This window comes from Dipodomys merriami, unplaced genomic scaffold (assembly GCF_024711535.1).
Source record: "Dipodomys merriami isolate MVZ:Mamm:240054 unplaced genomic scaffold, mDipMer1.0.p SCAF_36, whole genome shotgun sequence".
Classification (NCBI taxonomy): Eukaryota; Metazoa; Chordata; class Mammalia; order Rodentia; family Heteromyidae; genus Dipodomys; species Dipodomys merriami.
This window is the reverse complement of record NW_027205159.1, coordinates 14,351,103-14,352,387: the sequence shown is the minus strand read 5'-3', so window position 1 is coordinate 14,352,387 and position 1,285 is coordinate 14,351,103. Positions and strand designations below refer to the sequence as shown.

General features: G+C 44.0%; 1 gene segment (V, D, J or C); it reads right to left on the bottom strand.

Annotated features, from left to right (window-relative positions):
• Positions 1-519: 519 nt before the first annotated feature.
• Positions 520-1,049, bottom strand: LOC138804374 (immunoglobulin kappa variable 1-27-like). The segment is given in 2 exon segments: positions 520-830; positions 955-1,049. Coding segments are annotated over 2 exon segments (366 nt in total).
• Positions 1,050-1,285: the final 236 nt, after the last annotated feature.

The window sequence follows — 1,285 nt, the reverse complement described above, 5'->3', positions numbered from 1 at the left end:
GAATCAAAGAATCTTATTATTAGACACTGCTAAAATATGCTAATATAATAAATACCAGAGAAGTAACGACTAAAATCTGAAGCAATGAATCTATTCTTTGTATTATAAACAATTCCTGGTGGTAGCTCATACATGTAATACTAGCTATTCTGGAAGTTGACATCTCATGATCCTAGTTCAAAGCTGGCCTGGGTAGGAAACTTGGTGAGACTCTTAGCTCCAATTAACCACCAGAATACCAGAAATGGAACTGTGGCTCAATATGTTGGATTGCTAACCTTGAGACAAAAAACTCAAGCCCCAGGACTGACAATAACAATAACAAAAAGCCATTGCTGCTTAAACTATCTATTACTTGTGTTATTGTCTTATGAATCTCAATTGTTGACACAATTCACACTCTTCAAGTCTATATTGTCTATATCTGAGCAGCTCTGTCAGCAGGTGGAGGCACCAGGAGGAGCAGCTGGGGCAGCCCAGACTCTCACTTCTGCTTCCCTGGGAGGTTTTTGTCATGGCTTATATCACTGTGGGAGGGTAACTATAATGATCTTGACAGTAATAAGTGGCAACATCTTCAGGCTGCAGGCTGCTGATGGTGAGAGTGAACTCTGTTCCAGATCCACTGCCACTGAACCTGGATGGAACGCCAGATGCCAAAGTACTACTACTATAGATCAGGAGTTTAGGGGCTTTCCCTAGTTTCTGCTGGTACCAGGCTAAATAGCCATAAATGTTTCCACTGGCTCTGCAAGTGATGGTGGCTGTGCCTCCTACAGATGCAGACAAGGTGGATGGGGACTGGGTCATCTGGATGCCACACCTCGCATCTGGCAGGGGAAACATGAAACAAAAATCCACATTAGTAACCGAATTATAAGAAGGCTCTCCTGAAGATTAAAGCATCATGGATCACACTGAGAAATTTTAATGCCCAATATTCTTTATCCTTACCTGGGAGCCAGAGCAGCAGGAGCCCCAGGAGCTGAGCAGGGATCCTCACGTCCATGTTGTGTGCTGACTGGGACAGACTGCTACACTGACTATGAGCAGCCTATGAAGAAGTCCTGAGGGCAGTGGGCTGTGCTGCTGGCACATGCAAATCTTCAGCATCTGGACAAGGGTAAACACAACTTTACAGCTGCCTCATCTCAGTATGTCTACACATTTAGAATCTCAGGAGACTTAGGTCAGGCAACAGACTGTATTGTAGCCACAGAAGAGAATCAGCACATTTCTTTCCTGTGGGCACACCACTGATCTCATTGAGGATAAAAATCTCTTT